This window comes from Protomyctophum bolini, assembly GCF_963924005.1.
Source record: "Protomyctophum bolini genome assembly, chromosome: 11".
NCBI classification, from domain to species: domain Eukaryota; kingdom Metazoa; phylum Chordata; class Actinopteri; order Myctophiformes; family Myctophidae; genus Protomyctophum; species Protomyctophum bolini.
In genome coordinates this window covers 7,245,403-7,260,650 of record NC_137872.1, presented here as the reverse complement: position 1 = coordinate 7,260,650, position 15,248 = coordinate 7,245,403, and the positions used below count along the sequence as shown (strand labels likewise).

General features: G+C 47.2%; 2 protein-coding genes across 2 annotated transcripts in view; both read left to right on the top strand.

Annotated features, from left to right (window-relative positions):
• The window catches only part of hoxb2a (homeobox B2a), a 68,015-nt gene that overhangs the window by 45,281 nt on the left and 7,486 nt on the right, over positions 1-15,248 (top strand). The window contains exons 2-4 of the mRNA XM_080776091.1: positions 1-112; positions 852-1,169; positions 1,685-1,973. The exon at positions 1-112 is cut by the window's left edge and continues 42 nt beyond it. Coding sequence (XP_080632217.1) covers positions 44-112; positions 852-1,169; positions 1,685-1,973 — 676 coding nt within the window. The 5' untranslated portion in view covers positions 1-43. The remainder of the gene's footprint in view (positions 113-851; positions 1,170-1,684; positions 1,974-15,248) is intronic.
• Positions 2,201-8,804, top strand: LOC308324344 (homeobox protein Hox-B3a-like; the record flags this gene model as incomplete). Its single annotated transcript, XM_080776386.1, has 3 exons — positions 2,201-2,223; positions 7,782-8,551; positions 8,673-8,804. The coding sequence occupies exons 2-3, from the start codon at positions 7,973-7,975 to the stop codon at positions 8,802-8,804; spliced, it is 711 nt and encodes a 236-aa protein (XP_080632512.1). The 5' UTR covers positions 2,201-2,223; positions 7,782-7,972.

Here is a 15,248-nt window from a genome sequence, read left to right as displayed (position 1 = left end):
ATCGGTGCCAGATGCGTGTCGACGCGCCGTGCCAGCCGCCATCATGCAGAAGACCTCCTACTACGACAACTCCTCCACACTGTTCGCCCACCAGGGCTACTCGTCCTATCAGGTGAGAGAAACACCCTGGAGACCCGCCCACCAGGGCTACTCGTCCTATCAGGTGAGAGAAACACCCTGGAGACCCGCCCACCAGGGCTACTCGTCCTATCAGGTCCTTTCAGACTCTTCTCCCTTCTCTAAAACACCATGGACAACGCTCCACACGTCCCAGACTCTTCTCCCTTCTCTAAAACGCCCTGGACAACGCTCCACACGTCCCAGACTCTTCTCCCTTCTCTAAAACACCATGGACAACGCTCCACACGTCCCAGACTCTTCTCCCTTCTCTAAAACACCCTGGACAACGCTCCACACGTCCCAGACTCTTCTCCCTTCTCTAAAACACCCTGGACAACGCTCCACACGTCCCAGACTCTTCTCCCTTCTCTAAAACACCCTAGACTACGCTCCACACGTCCCAGACTCTTCTCCCTTCTCTAAAACACCATGGACAACGCTCCACACGTCCCAGACTATTCTCCCTTCTCTAAAACACCCTGGACAACGCTCCACACGTCCCAGACTATTTTCCCTTCTCTAAAACACCCTGGACAATGCTCCACGCTGTAGACAAAGCACTCTATAGTGTATACATGTATAGTTTCATAGATATTACACTGCTTATGATGACTATATTTTCATGTATTTGATGTGTTACCATGTATGTGTTCTTACTGTAAATCGCTCTGGATTAAAAGTGTCTGCTAAATGCCTGAATTGCAAATTGTACTTTTTTTAAATTGTTGCAGGTGCAAGGAGGCGGGGCCTCTGCAGGGGGGGCGGCGGCCAACGGATTTGGGGGAGGCGGCTACCACCACGTCGTCGAGTCGTCATCGCACCACCAGCCAATCGCGGCCTTCCATTCCGGTGGTCCCGCCCCCCTCAACCACCTCCTGGAGGCGGAGTCTGCTTACCACCACCAGCAGGGGGCACCGCAGCGCTCTGCGTGCTCGCTGCAGTCGCTGGGGGCGGGGCTTCAGCCGCTGGCCAATAAGGCTAAAGATGTGAACGGCGGCTCGTCGTGCATGCGGCCCAGCCTACCCATAGAGCACCACCCCGGACAGCAGGTAGGGGGCGCTGGCACCAGCACAACATTTGAGTTGACCATTGACCAAACAAAGATTTCAGCTGTGTTTTTCTCCCAGAGTGCAGCAGACTGGGTGGCTAGGCTAGCTAGTTTCTGTTCTCCCAGAGAGCAGCAGACTCAGTGGCTAGGCTAGCTATAGTTTCTTGGGACATTAATGTGGTCGTAGTGGCTACATCTGTCATTGTAAAAATAAGATTTTTCGGCGATTATTAGTTTTAAGGGTAACTGTTGTATAATTACAATATCACACTCGAGGGTGTTCTTCATTGACATTAATGCACACCTGCGGTGCCGTAGGAACTCGCCCGCAAAATGTTCCAAAATAGAGTAAATAGTAGATTCCCACATCTATAGTCACGAAGTGACGTGTTGTAAGCTTGTTGACATTGTTTTAACATGGAAACGATTGTGCAAAATAATAATTGTGATTATCTGAAATAATTAGCGCTCATGCAGTGGACGATGTAATAACCGTGCCAGTCCTCCCGCCAGCAGGTGTCTCCACCGCTCCCGGCCAACCTCCCCAGCAATGGGAGCGTGTCGGCGTCGTCCACGGCGACCGGAGGAGGAGGAGGAGGGGGCGGGGCCAAAGCGGGTCCAACCAATAAGACGGTAGCGTCCATAAGCTCCTCCTCCAACTCGTCGTCGTCCTCGTCTTCGTCCTCGTCCAACTCCACGTCCTCCTCGCTGCCGCCCGTTAACCCCACGATGGCCAAGGTCATCTTCCCCTGGATGAAGGACTCGCGGCAGAACGCCAAGGCCAAGACCGGCTCGCCCTCCAACGGTGGGTCTATAGATCTACTAAAATATACTACTGATATTAACCCTAACAGAACTCCAAGACCAAGACCGGCTTGCCCTCCAACGGTGGGTCTATAGATCTACTAAAATATAATACTGATATTAACCCTAACAGAACTCCAAGACCAAGACTGGCTCGCCCTCCAACGGTGGGTCTATAGATCTACTAAAATATACTACTGATACTAACCTATAACAGAACTCCAAGACCAAGACCGGCTCGCCCTCCAACGGTGGGTCTATAGATACTAAAATATATTACTGATATTAACCCTATGAACTCCAAGACCAAGAGCGGCTCGCCCAGCAACTCTAACGGTGGGTCTATAGATCTGATATATATATATATATATAACCCTAACCCTAGCAGAACAGCAAGACAGCAAGACCAAGACCTGCTCGTCCTCTAACTCTAATAGTGGGTCTATAGATCTAAATCAAATCAAATCAAACTTTATTTATACAGCGCATTTACATCGACCAAGGTCGAACCAAAGCGCTTCACATTTGCAAAGCATAATTATAAAATACAAACACAAGCAAACAGAAAAGGGATAAAATAAAGCAATAAATTCAAAGAGAGAGCAAAAAGTAAAATTGAATTGGCAGTCCATAGGAACATAGCTCGTGGGCAGACTTAAATTAAATTGAATTAAAAGCGATAGAGTAAAAATGAGTCTTTAATAAGGATTTAAAAACCGTCAAAGACCGAGCAGCGCGAACATGGAGCGGCAGGGCGTTCCAGAGGTTGGGACCGGCCACGGCGAACGCGCGATCTCCTCTGGTCCTAAATGTTGTGTCAGGCACAATCAGGAGAGACAGATTGGCCGATCTCAGGGCTCTTGCTGGTACATAGGGAGTGATCAATTCCGCTAAATATGGAGGGGACAGGTCATTTTGGGCTTTAAAAACAAACACTAAAATCTTAAAATCAATTCTAAAGCGGACAGGGAGCCAGTGGAGGGAGGCGAGGACTGGGGTGATATGGTGCCGCCTATTTGTATTAGTGAGGAGGCGAGCGGCGGCATTCTGGACGAGCTGAAGACGCCTAATAGCCGACTGATCGATGCCTGCATATAGAGCATTGCAGTAATCCAGTCGAGAGGAAATAAAGGCATGGATGACTCTCTCGAGATCAGAACGGGGCAGATAGGCCTTTGCCCTAGCAAGAAGCCTGAGTTGGAAAAAGCAAGCCTTTACGACGGAACTAATATGTTTATCAAATTTTAGATTATTGTCAAAGGTGACACCAAGGCTCTTAATTGAAGAATGGATATTATCACTGAGGGGACCGAGGGGGGTGATGGATGAGCTGGGGTTGTGGTTGAAAATGATAACTTCAGTCTTGCTTTCATTCAGAGTAAGAAAGTTTGTGTTCATCCAAGATTTGATATCCGAGAGGCACTCCGACAACGGCTGAGCGGGGTCGGTGCTGGTCATATTTAGAGGCAAGTAGAGCTGAATGTCATCTGCATAAAGATGAAATGATAAATGTTTTTTGATGAGTGAGCCTAGTGGGAGTATATAGAGCAGAAAGAGGATGGGACCAAGGATGGAGCCCTGAGGGACGCCACAGGTTAGAGGGGCCACACTGGAGTTAAAATCACCTAGTCTAACTTTAAAACAACGATCGGTGAGGTAGGACCTGAACCATAAAAGAGCGGTGCCAGAGATGCCCACATGGTGCTCCAATCTGGACAGCAGGATCCGATGATCGACTGTATCAAATGCGGCTGTCAGGTCAAGGAGCACCAGCGCTACAGGGGAGCCTGTATCAGTGGTTAGACGTATGTCATTTAGGACTCTTAAGAGTGCGGTTTCAGTACTATGACCGGATCTGAAGCCGGATTGAAATATGTCATGAATGCCATGAGTGGTTAAAAAAGCTTGCAGCTGGAGGTAGACTACCTTTTCCAGGGCCTTTGAGAGAAACGGCAGTTGTGAGATTGGCCTAAAATTGGAAAGGGAGGAGGGGTCTAAGTTTGCCTTTTTGAGGAGAGGCTGCACCACGGCTTGTTTGAAAGCAGCCGGGACTGAGCCAGTGCTGAGGCAGGTATTAAAAAGCAGCAAAATACTCTGACCAGCAGTGTCAAAAACATCCTTGAGGAGACTGGAAGGAATGCAATCAGAGGGACTATTAGTAGGGCGCAGGTGCGAGATGACATCAGAGAGTTGGACTAGAGATACAGGGTCAAATTGACTGAGGGTGGCAATGGGAGGGGATAGAGGGGGGGGAGTAAAGGCTGTAGGGGTGTGAGCTGACCTGAGGGTGGAGATTTTAGTAGTGAAGAAGGTGAGGAAATCTTCACAAAGGGCGAGTGAAGGCACAACAGGAGAGGGCTCACGGGGGTTGATGATAGAGTTGAGAACATTGAAGAGAACCTGGGGTTTATGGCTATTTTTGGAGACTATGGCAGAGATATAGTTGGTCTTAGCCAATTTGACTCCGATCTGGTAGTCAAGGAGACAACCACGTAGGATTTCAACCGAGATCTGAAGTCTATCCTTCTTCCATTTTCTCTCAGCACGCCGGCAGGCGCATCTGAGAGAGCGAGTGGAGCTATTGAGCCAGGGCTCTGAAAGTGCTTTGGTGCTTTTCATCTTTAATTTAAAAGGAGCAACAGAATCCAAAATTGAGGAGCATTTGGCATCAAAGAGGCGAAATAGTTCCTCAGCGCTATGAGTGCTGTCAGAAGGGTAGGGAAGGGAATTGTTAAAAGTGAGGGAAAACTGGGAGGCCGTTGTAGAAGTTATAACACGCTGACGGCGAGCAGGGGCATGAGGTTTGAGTGGTAAGCAGGGGACAGAGACCGAAAATAAAATAGGGAAGTGGTCTGAAATCCTGATTGAAGAGCAGATGTCACTGACAGTGATGGATAGTCCATGGGATATGATCAGGTCTAAAGTATGGCCCAAATCATGAGTTGGGCCGGCCACTGACTGAATTAGGTTAAAAGAGTCTAAAAGGTTAAAAAAGTCCTTGACTAGTGGCTTAGACGGGCAGCATGCATGCACATTCAGATCGCCCGAGATTAAAACATAGTCATATTTAATCATAATTATAGATAGGAAATTGCCAAAGTCCTGAATAAAAGCTGTGTTAAATTGTGGGGGGCGGTAGATCACTGCACAAAATACAGGAGAGGACAGATTGAGCTGAAATTGTTGGAGTTCAAAACTAGGGTAGCTAGTGGTACCTAGGATCAGTTGACAGTGTAAGTTGGACTTAAACACTGAAGCTAGACCCCCACCAGGGCCGGTAGTACGAGGGGAACTGAAAAAAGTGCAGTCAGCAGGGAGAAGTTCGGAAAATGCTGTGCAATCACCGGGGTCAAGCCAGGTTTCTGTTAGAAACATAAGGTCCAGATTATGAGAGGTAAAAAAGTCTTTCATAATAAAAGTTTTATTTCTGAGAGAATGGATGTTTAATAAAACGATATTGAGGGTTGTACTGATGCTTGGAGAGGACACAGGCGTGGCACGGCACAAATAACGCAGGTGGGCCTGTTCAACACCGCGTCTAGAGTAATGGTAGGGTGCAGATGGCGAGTTATAGTGTCTATTACTGATTATAATTGAGATAGGGAATGGCATGTTAAGGCTGGGAATATGAGCGCTGTTCCACCAGGGGGCGGTAGTCGGTCTGGGGGGAGCTTGTTGACTTTTGTTACTAAAACATGTCTACTCAAAGCGCTTTGCAATGGTGCACATTCATTCATCATGCTGTGCATTGGGAGGTCAACAAATGCTCTCACTGCCAAAACCTACTATAGTGACTGATTGGCACAAATGTGACCAAACGACAAACGTTTGACCTGTTAGGGGGTCATGTGACCTGACACATGTGACCTTCACGTCATGTGACCTGACAATCTCCATGAACGTTCAGGTTTCTAATATAAAGTGCTCACAGCAGAGCCACGGATGTTAGGATTCTCCCCGCATTTTTAATTCCGATCGGTGGCCTATTTTCCTCAAAACGTTACAATGTATCAGAGTGCAATGCACCTCCCAACATAACCTCCCAAGTCACGTATAGTTGAAAGCATATTATACACATGAGAGAGAGAGAGAGAGAGGGCCGAGAGACCTTCATGTATTTGACACGGAGTTGAAAGGAGAAGCAGGCGTTTATTGACCTGGCTTTGAAGCAAATTACATTTAGATAACAGACAGATCAGACAGACAGATACCTGTCTGTTTCTCAACAGACAGATCAGACAGACATATACTTGTCTGTCTCTCTCTCTAGATAACAGACAAATCAGACACCTCAGATACCTGTCTGTCTCTCTGTAAATCAGACACCTCAGATACCTGTCTGTCTCTCTGCAAATCAGACACCTCATTATACCTGTTTTGTCGGGCAACAAGTACAACCAATACTGGTCGTACTTGTTGGTCACATGCAGGGCACTTAACATATATCGTGCATTGTGATTGGTTGGAAAGATGAAGTGAGTTCAGAGACCAACCAGAGGGTTAGTTAGTGGCTTAACCAATCACAGGTTAGTGTTTAAGTGGCTTAACCAATCAAAGGTTAGTGTCTTAGTGGCTTATCCAATCACAGCTTAGTGCTTTAACCAACCAGAGGCTATAGTGTATGCACTGTTTTCAGACAATATAACTTCCACCAATAAACACACCTGTGCAGCTGATGGAAGCAACAGGAACAAAACAATCACACTGGTGTGAAGTGAGTGCCGCAATATGTATTTACATCGGTCACCTGACGTTGTCATTTAGTGACCTAAACAAACATTAAAGTCCATAAAAGAAAAACATTTACGTTGTAAATTCAGAAGTGCCCAAAATAAACATTAACAGTCCCATCGACTGTTGGCCGTAATCTTCAAAAACCTGACCCTTCGACCCTTCCAGACGACAACAACAGGTCTCCCCCCGTCCACAGCGACAGATATTAATATTTTCATCACCGGCGCCAGCAAAGTACTGTTATGTGGTTTCTATTCATCTCCTATTAATTTATCCTCATAAAGAGATTAGAGTGGGAGTGGGCCGTGACCCTGGTGTGGCTGGAGGGGGGGCTGTGATGTGATTTAGTGGTGGGGGTCCCCCCACCCTCGTCTCTTAATCACTGCCGCTGTTTATGAGCATGTTGACAGCTAATATCAGAGGGGGGGGGGGGGGGGGGGGGTCTGCTTTATTAGGAAACACAAACGGAGTCCAATCTCCTTCTGCACCTCTAATTGTGTTTTATTCCCACGTTTCTCTCCCTCTCCCTCCCTCTCTCTCTCTCTCTCTCTCTCTCACTTACTTTCTCTGTCACTCTGTCTCTCATGCATGCATGCGCGCACGCACACACAGTTTACAGTTTAATTTTATATGTCCACACACAGGGAAAGCATATAAGGGATAATAATATTTTGGGTGGATATGTCCTCATGACACAACAGGTGTGCGTATATAGCGGCGGCTCTGCCATATATAGCAGCAGAGTCATGCACAGTACTTTGCCAAACGTTTTGCCTCGTCTTTTGAAACCTTGTCCGTGGGTATTATTATAGGTTATGTCCTACTTAGGCTGGATCAGAGTAACATAGTAAGAGAGTGGCGACACTAATGCGTTGACTCCCATTGTAACAATGGAATGCGGAAGTGCTCATTCTATCTCAATAGGATAGTTCCAGCCATAGGAGCAATAGGAGTTTGGAACTATAGCCATTTGGTTAGCAACTCTCCACAGTTTAGCTGCATGGGGACCACCTGGAACCCACCTGGTTGAAAACCCCACTGTTTCTATAACGTCTTTCCTCCTCGTCTTCCACAGCCTCGGGAGGCGGAGTCGGAGGGGGAGGCGCGGAGAGCGGCAGCGGGGGGGAGAAGAGCCCCCCCTCGTCCTCCTCGTCCTCCTCGGCGGCGTCCAAGCGGGCGCGGACCGCCTACACGTCGGCGCAGCTGGTGGAGCTGGAGAAGGAGTTCCACTTCAACCGCTACCTGTGCCGGCCGCGGCGCGTGGAGATGGCCAACCTGCTGAACCTCACCGAGCGCCAGATCAAGATCTGGTTCCAGAACCGCCGCATGAAGTACAAGAAGGACCAGAAGGCCAAGGGGCTGGGCTCGGGCTCGGGGGGGCCCAGCCCCACCGGCTCCCCGCCCCCGCTGCCCATGCAGTCGGCGGCGGTGGGCTACCTGGGGGGGTCCATGGTGCACCCGTCCATGGGGGGCTACGTGGTGGACGCCCCGTCCCCGCCGCACTCCTTCGGCAAGCAGCCGCCCTCCCACCACTACTCCATGTACACCCCCAACGTGTCCATGAAGGGCTGCCCCTCCCAGGGAGGAGGAGGAGGAGGGGGGCAGAAGTACGGGGTGGCCCCCCTCGGGGCCCCCCCGGACTACTCGGACCCTCACCACTACGGGGGCGTGCAGGGGGGCAGCCCCGTGTACGTAGGGGGGGGAGGGGGAGGAGGAGGGGGAGGCGGCGGCGGCTACGGGGAGCCCATGGGCGTGGCCCCCGGGTCCATGTACGGCCTGAACCACCTCGGACTACAACAGCCCATGGACTACAACAATGGCGGCGGGGGGCAGCAGCAGCACCACGTCGGGGGTGGGGGAGGGGGAGGAGGAGGAGGGGGCGGCGGAGGAGGAGGAGGTGGTGGGGGGCCCCCGGGGCCCCCACCTCCTCCGGGGGGCCCCTGCGATGCCCCCCCGCACTACACAGAGCTGTCAGCGCACCACACCTCCACTCAGGGCAGAATACAGGAGGCACCCAAACTCACACACCTGTAGCGAGGTCAAAGGGCACGCTCACACACCTGTAGCGGGTTCAAAGGTCACGCTCACACACCTGTAGCGGGCCGGGAGACGGACACGACGGCCTGGATACAACCACCCCCCCCCCCACCCTGCGGCCCCTAAACACCTAGCATCCCCTGAAACCTAGCACCCACCCTACCCTGACACCATGCACCTAGTATCCCCTGAAACCTAGCAGCCAGCCTCCCTGGTCAATCACATGATGACCACACAGTAAAGTCCTCGTGTCTGTTCAACTCGGGAGAGTTTTACTCACAGAAATAACTCTCTGACTCTTAGACATGTAAAACAAAATGGACACTGAGGATTCTACTGTCTATCTCACTGCAGTATCACTATAGCTGGACAGACAGACAGACAGACGGACGGACGGACGGACGGACGGACGGACGGACGGACGGACGGACGGACGGACGGACGGACGGACGGACGGACGGACGGACGGACGGACGGACGGACGGACAGACTGACAGACTGACAGACAGACAGACAGACAGACAGACAGACTGACTGACAGAGAGAGAGAGAGAGAGACCAGAAGAGAGGCCAGCCATTTCGTCTCTATATTTCCTCTATCCCATTCGAGACGGGAACCTGTTTCTATGTTTTTACCCTTTAGGATGGTAACCCCTTTTGGGGATATTTTTGCTATGTACAGTATATAGCAACATTTCTTTTTACATTTTACTTATATAATTTTTTCAATCAGAAAACTTAGGTCAGTATAAAGAAGGTGTTTTTAGAATGGGCCTTAGTAAATAAATGGCCCAGAGCATTAATTACTACACTACATTAATTAAAGTACATAACATGTAGTGTGAAATGGGGAAGTTTGAAATGGGGAAGCAAACGTCTCCGTTGAATAGTATTGGTTATTCACGAAAAGAACAAACGATGCTACCTTAGTAGCAGTAGCACTTATTCAGATTGGACTGGGTCTCTTTGACACTTTGGCATGACCTTTGGGCAAGTAGAACTTCACCCCTAGATAATATCCTCTATAAGATAATAGGATATTAGCAGGTAAACAAATTAACCTAGAATCTGAATCTTTTTTAGATTTATTACCAAAGAAAAAAACTAAAAACTAAAGTAACAAGAACAAGTGGCCAGGATACACCTGCATAGTAAACTAGCATCAATAAGTGATACCAGGACAGAGTGTGTGTTTTCCACCTGAAAAAGTATTATTAAGTAAACAAGAATCCAGCCTGTTCGTTCCTATTGTGTTCCAAATGAATAATTAACACAAATAGCCAATGACCAAGCTCAGATAGTGTGACCTCAACAACCAATCAGCCAATCAGACAGAGCATAGCAAAATAAGTAAAAGGCTTGCCATGAGGCCCATAGGGACAGGAGCCTATCTCCTGTTTCTGTAGCGTTGAGGCCCATAGGGGCAGGAGCCTATCTCCTGTTTCTGTACACATGAGGCCCATAGGGGCAGGAGCCTATCTCCTGTTTCTGTAGCGTTGAGACCCATAGGGGCAGGAGCCTATCTCCTGTTTCTGTACACATGAGGCCCATAGGGACAGGAACCTATCTCCTGTTTCTGTAGCCATGAGGCCCATAGGGGCAGGAGCCTATCTCCTGTTTCTGTACACATGAGGCCCATAGGGACAGGAACCTATCTCCTGTTTCTGTAGCCATGAGGCCCATAGTGGCAGGAACCTATCTCCTGTTTCTGTAGCCATGAGGCCCATAGGGGCAGGAGCCTATCTCCTGTTTCTGTACACATGAGGCCCATAGGGGCAGGAGCCTATCTCCTTTTTCTGTAGCCATGAGGCCCATAGGGCAGGAGCCTATCTCCTGTTTCTGTAGCCATGAGGCCCATAGGACAGGAGCCTATCTCCTGTTTCTGTAGCCATGAGGCCCATAGGGCAGGAGCCTATCTCGTTTCTGTAGCCATGAGGCCCATAGGGCAGGAGCCTATCTCTACAGAAGGCCCATGGCTACAGAATCTCATATCCACTGATTTCTCTCTGGTCATATTCGGTCTCTCTCTCCGTCAGCCGGGTCTGTATTCTCTCCATTCTCAATCAGCTCCCTCCCGTGCTACAGCCCCCCACCCCCTTCACTACAGCTCCGCCCCCTTCGCTACACCCCCCCCCCAACCCCTCTTACAGGGTTTATGAAGCTCACAAGGCTACTAGCTAGCTCCCATAGACTTTACACACAAAATCTATGCTGCTTACTTTAGCATACAACACGCACACACACAAGCGCAAACTGCACGCACGCACACATACACACGCACGCACGCACGGACACACACACACACACACACACACACACACACACACTCACACACACACGTGAAGACACATGCACGCAAACACACACACACACACACACACACACACACACACACACACACACACACGTGAAGACACACGCACACACACAGCTATGCTAAGCTATCTTCCTTCCACTGGCGGCGTGCGTACGTCGGCGGCTACGCTAGGCTAGCTGTTGACATCTTAAAACAAACGAGAGGACATGGAAGACGTTTGTTTTTTAAAAGTTCTTATTTTTAGCACCTCATCGACACACAGGGTAAAACATGAGAGCCACTGGCTCTTCATTTATTTATGTTAGCTAGTTGTTACCTGTTACTTCCTCTCTCTCTCTCTCTCTCTCTCTGTATCTCTCTCTCTCTCTCCTTTCATACTATGAGGGTTTATATTACGCTGGCCTACAAAGGAAAAAGGAAGTAACATTCATTTTTAAAACGAAAGAGGTATTAAGTTACTTTCCACGTTTGCCCCGTGTTGCGTATAAAAGACGGTCACTTATCTTAAAGCATTAACGTTTGACAGATCAACCAATCACCACCGAGGTACCGATCGATCGCGTCAGGGTTTCCTTATACGGTAATAGATTTGACTGAAGCGTTACTTTACTTTGGCCTTTGTGGGACAGTCGCCAATGCGTCAGCGCTGATGCTAACGTGAAAACGACCCGCTGTTGTTGTTGCTTTTGTTTCCTTATTGGTTTGGTTCGTACATATCGTTGACTTTAAAACATGGATACAGGGTATATATTTGAACAAAAATGAACGTCCTGGTCCAACAGAGCAGGTTGAGTTCGTAGACCACACTCTTAAAGAAAAATCACACCAGAAGCTTAAAACTCATTCGCCGTCTGGTGGCAGAATCGATACTCGTAGAACGCCACCGTTAACTCTAACGTTATAACCCTCTTATTTTGAAAGCCATTTCTCTCGGAAACGGAGAAACAGGAAGTGTCCCGAGAATGCTATTTTAACTCACCCAAAACATACATTCGGTAACCGGCGGCGATCATATCGTTACAATCGCTACCCAAGTAGGTACAGGCGTCAAAAGATGACGTCGGCGGCGAATGAGGTAATAATGTCTGTGTTTCAACACGTTGGGTTTGGGGTTTTTTCTCCTTCCAGAACCCGTCCAGGAAGTGAACTTCTAAACGCTGATGGTCATTTATATATAGCACAACTTTAGAACACGACGGTCGTCGTTTCGGTTTCTTCTCCGAAGGATGATGGTTATTTTTTTTTTATTACGCCATTACACGTCGACTGAAACGACCACACTTTTTTAACGGACGGGTTCCTTTTAAAGAGTAGTAGAACCATAACAGATCTGACCACGGCCTGAAGTAAACACACGCCCCGTCGAGCGATGCCACACTACGAACATAGTCGACGCGTTCGCAACGACTTGCGAGCTCGTATAGGTCGTCTATATGTTCGTCACGAGACTCGATGATGAGAGAATAGATCGGGGTTACTATACGCGGTATACAAAAGTAGACCGCCTTTGACCTGCCTGTTGAAACGTATGACTCGTATTAAACGTTTTAAGTCTCCCGAACACAAGCGCGTTGAAAACGGACACGTGGTGCCGGTCGAGGTGTTTTTTCTCTAAGAGTGTATATTAGATCTACGACGGAGATGCTCTGCAACGTCCAGGCGTCATTGTTGCACTTAGAGTTTACATTTTGATGGTCGGAGAAAAAAATAAATAAAAGGAGATGAAAATGAAATGTTATTTTGAAGACGAAAGGCTCTCCAATCAAAGCGTCTTTCGCACAATGTGTGTTCAAGTGAACATCCATATATATATATTTATTTGTTATAGCCGTTTTCAACAAAAAAAGGAACTCTTCTGTTTTGTATTATTATTATTATAATTATTATTTATCCTTCATGTATTTATATCGACAAAAAAACAGAAATGTACTTTTTTAGTATTTACCTGTTACGAAAGAGAAAAAAAAAACGACGTTGTGTTTTATCTTGTCCGTTGTACCGAAGTTTAAATTTTTTAGTTCTTGTATTTTAGAGGGAAAAAAACAAATAAATGAATCTGTAGTTTTTACGTTCCTATTATGGCCCTACGGCTTGTACAGGGTTAACAGGTGAAAGGTCAGGGGGGGTCACAGAGAAGAGCGCCCCCTAGCGCCTGTCCATAGTCGGAAAGATTTAGACGAATTATTAGATGAAAAAAGTACAAAAAAAAAAGAAGAAAAACTCTTTTTTGGAGAAACAAAGTTATTTTCTTTGTTCTTTGTAGCTTGTTTTTCTTTTCCTTGTTGAGAGAGTTGTCTGTTGAAGCAATTCTTTAATAAAATGTTATGTTATTCAGATTCCTCATATCCCTCATTGAAAATATCTGCTCTACAAGCTCACAGTGAAAATATCTGATCTACAAGCTCACAGAGGGACACATTTTATGGATTTTGGTAGCCCGATAAACAACCGGGTTAAGGTTTACCAGGCTTTTGGGAAGATTTGGGAAATTGAAATTTTGGGGACTAAATCTTTATGTTTTAGAATTAGTTTGACCGCCGACAACCTGCTCAAAACAGCATGTCACAAACAACATGTTTGAAAGTTAACAGGAAGCTATAGCAACTAAACAACTGTGACATTTATAGGGTTTAATCCAAGATTGAAAACGTACTTTAACTGTTTTATACTGCAAGGAGGGGGAAATATAATTTGAGCCATTAATAGTAAACGTTTGCTCACCTGACTAAACGGCTGATAGTTTAAAACTGGTAACCAACACATATTTGAAACCATGTTAAACTCTCGACCATATCGCCATGGAGAAACCTTACCGCTGTACGTTTATCTGTAAACCAATGGTTTCATCTCAACAGAATTTTATTTATTTATTAAGAACAATGGTTTGGTTTCTATATCATAACATGCTTTCCAGGAATAGAAAGCTTCTATTAGCTTGGATTCCCCATCGATGATGTCACTGGTAGACTGATTTCTGAACTGTCTCCCGCAGTCCCGCATGTTCAAATCCTGGTTAAAATATAAAAGTTAAGAATTGTATACTGTAGCTGTAATAATGCCATCTTTAGAGTGAAGTCCTTTTGCCTGCCTGAGGTCCTGAAGTTATTATGTTCTCTAACCAAACATTGATCTAAACTAATTTCAACTAAACATTGAGTTTAAACTTAATTAGCCACCTCTAAACAACAAACTAATGGTCTAATAATGTCTGTGTCCAAAGTCCAAACTAAAGCCACCAGAATGCTCATTCAAAGCCATATCACACAGATATATATTTATATTTATTATTTGACAATAATTAATTAGGATATTCGTACAACTTTAACCTTTTATTTCTGTGCTTCATACAGTTGAACACACTGTATGAGACACACAGGGAAAAGTAAAGAAGTAAGGGAATAAGAGATAAAACCAGGTCCGGAGTGTGACAGAATTAAATGGTGCCGAGGACACCAAGTTCAACACGGTCACAATCTGACCCATAACACCCTGAGAGGGGGGGGGGGGGGGGTCACATGATCCACGGCCTCAGGGGGATTCTCTTTTTTTTTGCCCTGAAGTTTTGGCATCAACACAGGATGGAAGATCACCCCCCCCCTCCCTCTCTCCATCTCTCTCTCTCTCTCCATCTCTCTCTGTCTCCCCCTGTCTCTCTTTGTCTCTCTCTCTCTGTCTGTCTCTCCCTCCTTCCCTCTCTCTCTCTCTCTCTCTCTCTCTCTCTCTCTTTCTCTCGCTCGCTCCCTCCCTCCTTCTCTCTCTCCCTCTCTCCATCACCCTCTCTCCCTCTCTCCCTCTCTCACACACACACACACACACACACACACACACACGCATGTGCAGCACCCCACTCTCTCTCCAAATAGAGTCTTGGTGTCTCTCTGCCATCAGAGAGAAAAGGATCCTAAGTTTTGGACATAAATCATCTCTCTGCTCAGAGCTATAAATAAACGGCTGTACTTCCTTTACAACATCAACCAATAAAAACATGAAGAAGTGGCGCGAGGGGAGAGATATGGATCTAATTTATTGCGTCATAAAAACGAGCCAGGGGGAGGAGGGGAGGGTGGGTGTAAACAGTTAGCATGAGGCTAACTCATGCTAACTGGAGCAGAGGAGATAAGCGGTGTATCTTCCTATAAAGTGGCTCTTTGAGACAAATGAATAACCAATCAACTGCATTGATCATTG